Source organism: Neopelma chrysocephalum, unplaced genomic scaffold (assembly GCF_003984885.1).
Source record: "Neopelma chrysocephalum unplaced genomic scaffold, ASM398488v2 Primary Assembly neopelma1_93044, whole genome shotgun sequence".
In the NCBI taxonomy this organism is placed as follows: Eukaryota; Metazoa; Chordata; class Aves; order Passeriformes; family Pipridae; genus Neopelma; species Neopelma chrysocephalum.
Genome location: NW_020921760.1, coordinates 1 through 2,642, shown reverse-complemented (window position 1 = coordinate 2,642; position 2,642 = coordinate 1). Strand labels below are relative to the sequence as shown.

At 59.2% G+C, this 2,642-nt stretch overlaps 1 protein-coding gene across 1 annotated transcript in view; it reads left to right on the top strand.

Annotated features, from left to right (window-relative positions):
• Positions 1-2,637, top strand: part of LOC113980209 (myosin-7) — a gene marked incomplete at its 3' end in the record, with an annotated part of 4,146 nt that extends 1,509 nt beyond the window's left edge. Inside the window, exons 7-11 of the mRNA XM_027707439.1 lie at positions 353-489; positions 582-708; positions 807-935; positions 1,035-1,277; positions 2,476-2,637. Of these exons, the coding sequence (XP_027563240.1) occupies positions 353-489; positions 582-708; positions 807-935; positions 1,035-1,277; positions 2,476-2,637 (798 nt within the window). The remainder of the gene's footprint in view (positions 1-352; positions 490-581; positions 709-806; positions 936-1,034; positions 1,278-2,475) is intronic.
• Positions 2,638-2,642: the final 5 nt, after the last annotated feature.

The following is a 2,642-nucleotide window of genomic DNA, read 5'->3' as shown; positions in this document are numbered from 1 at the left end:
CCATCCACGTGTCCATCTGCCCATCCACGTGTCCATCTGCCCATCCACGTGTCCATCTGTCCATCCACGTGTCCATCGGTCCCTCCCACCCACCACAGATGAGGTCACATGGTCTCTGTTCCCCCCAGTCCCACCTCCCACAGGGTGACACGGACCTCACCGTCACACCCTCCCCCTGTCCATCTGCCCATCCATGTGTCCATCTGTCCATCCACGTGTCCATCAGTCCCTCCCACCCACCACAGACGAGGCCACGTGGTCTCTGCTCCCAACGGTCCCACCTCCCACGAAGTTCTGCAGATCCCACGGTCCCACCGCCCTCTCCCCCTGACCTCCTTCCCCTCCCGCCCAGGTGTTCTTCAAGGCGGGGCTGCTGGGGCAACTGGAGGAGATGCGGGACGAGCGCCTGTCCCGCATCATCACCCGCATCCAGGCGCGGGCCCGGGGGCAGCTCATGCGCCTCGAGTTCAAGAAGATCGTGGAGCGCCGGTGGGTGAGGCGGTGGGGACGGGGCTTCTCCCGGGCCGGGCGCGGGGGTCACCCGTGGTGGCACCCGCGTCCCTCCCCTCCCCTCCCCGCAGGGACGCGCTGCTGGTGATCCAGTGGAACCTGAGGGCCTTCATGGGGGTGAAGAACTGGCCGTGGATGAAGCTCTACTTCAAGATCAAGCCCCTGCTGAAGAGCGCGGAGACGGAGAAGGAGATGCAGGTGGGACGAAGGGGGCGGGGCAGGGCGGGACCACCGCTGGTGAGGGTTGGGTGGGTGATGGACATGGGGTTGGACTCGCCGCGGGTCTCCCGGAGCAGAACATGAAGGAGGAGTACGGGCGGCTGAAGGAGGCCCTGGAGAAGTCGGAATCGCGGCGGAAGGAGCTGGAGGAGAAGATGGTGTCCATGCTGCAGGAGAAGAACGACCTTCAGCTCCAAGTGCAGGCCGTGAGTGAGACGCCCCCCCCCCCCCCAAAACCACATCCCGGGGGTGACCCCTGTCACCCCCCCAGAGCCACCCCTTGTCACCCACCACCCCTCCCACAGGAGCAGGACAACCTGAACGACGCCGAGGAGCGCTGCGACCAGCTGATCAAGAACAAGATCCAGCTGGAGGCCAAGGTGAAGGAGCTGACGGAGAGGCTGGAGGATGAGGAGGAGATGAACGCCGAGCTGACGGCCAAGAAGAGGAAGCTGGAGGACGAGTGCTCGGAGCTGAAGAAGGACATTGATGACCTGGAGCTGACCCTGGCCAAGGTGGAGAAGGAGAAACACGCCACCGAGAACAAGGTGAGGGCGGGGAGGGGATTTGAGTCAACTCAGCTGGGTTGGGTTGGGTTGGGTTGAGGAGACCCAAGGCTGGGTGGGTTGGGAAGACCCAAATCTGGTTGGGTTGGGTTGAGAAGACCCAAATCTGGTTGGGTTGTACTGAGGAGACCCAAGGCTGGTTGGGTTGAGAAGACCCAAATCTGGTTGAGTTGGGAAGACCCAAATCTGGTTGGTTTGTATTGAGGAGACCCAAGGCTGGTTGGGTTGGGGAGACCCAAATCTGGTTGGTTTGTATTGAGGAGACCCAAGGCCGGTTGACTTGGGAAGACCCAAATCTGGTTGGGTTGGGTTGAGGAGACCCAAGGCTGGGTGGGATGGGTTGGGTTGGGTTGAGGAGACCCAAGGCTGGTTGGGTTGGGAAGACCCAAATCTGATTGGGTTGGGTTGAGGAAACCCAAATCTGGTTGGGTTGGGAAGACCCAAATCTGGTTGGGAAGACCCAAATCTGGTTGGGTTGTATTGAGAAGACTCAAGGCTGGTTGGGATGTGTTGGGTTGGGTTGAGGACACCCAAGGTTGGTTGGGAAGACCCAAATCTGGTTTGTTTGCATTGAGTAGACCCAAGGCTGGTTGACTTGGGAAGACCCAAATCTGGTTGGTTTGTATTGAGGAGACCCAGGGTTGGTTGGGAAGACCCAAATCTGGATGATTTGTGTTGAGAAGACCCAAGGCTGGTTGGGTTGGGAAGACCCAAATCTGGTTGGTTTGTATTGAGGAGACCCAAGGCTGGTTGGGTTGGGAAGACCCAAATCTGGTTGGGTTGGGTTGAGGAGACCCAAGGTTGGTTGGGTTGGGAAGACCCAAATCTGGTTGTGTTGGGAAGACCCAAATCTGGTTGGGTTGTACTGAGGAGACCCAAGGCTGGTTGGGAAGACCCAAATCTGGATGGTTTGGGTTGAGGAGACCCAAGGCTGGTTGGGTTGGGAAGACCCAAATCTGGTCGGGTTGTATTGAGGAGACCCAAGGTTGGGTGGGATGTGTTGGGTTGGGTTGAGGACACCCAAGGAAGGTTGGATCAGATCGAGAAGACCCACGACTGGTTGGGTGGGATTTATCAAGAAGACCCAACACGTTTTGGGTTCTCTGCGTTGAAGTGACCTCATTGGCCAAGGCGAACCCTCTCCTGGCACCGAACCGGAGCCTGGACGCTTCTCCCCCAGGTCAAGAACCTGACGGAGGAGATGGCAGGGCTGGACGAGACCATCGCCAAGCTGACCAAGGAGAAGAAGGCCCTGCAGGAGTCCCACCAGCAGACCCTGGACGACCTGCAGGCCGAGGAAGACAAAGTCAACACCTTGACCAAGGGCAAAGTCAAGCTGGAACAGCA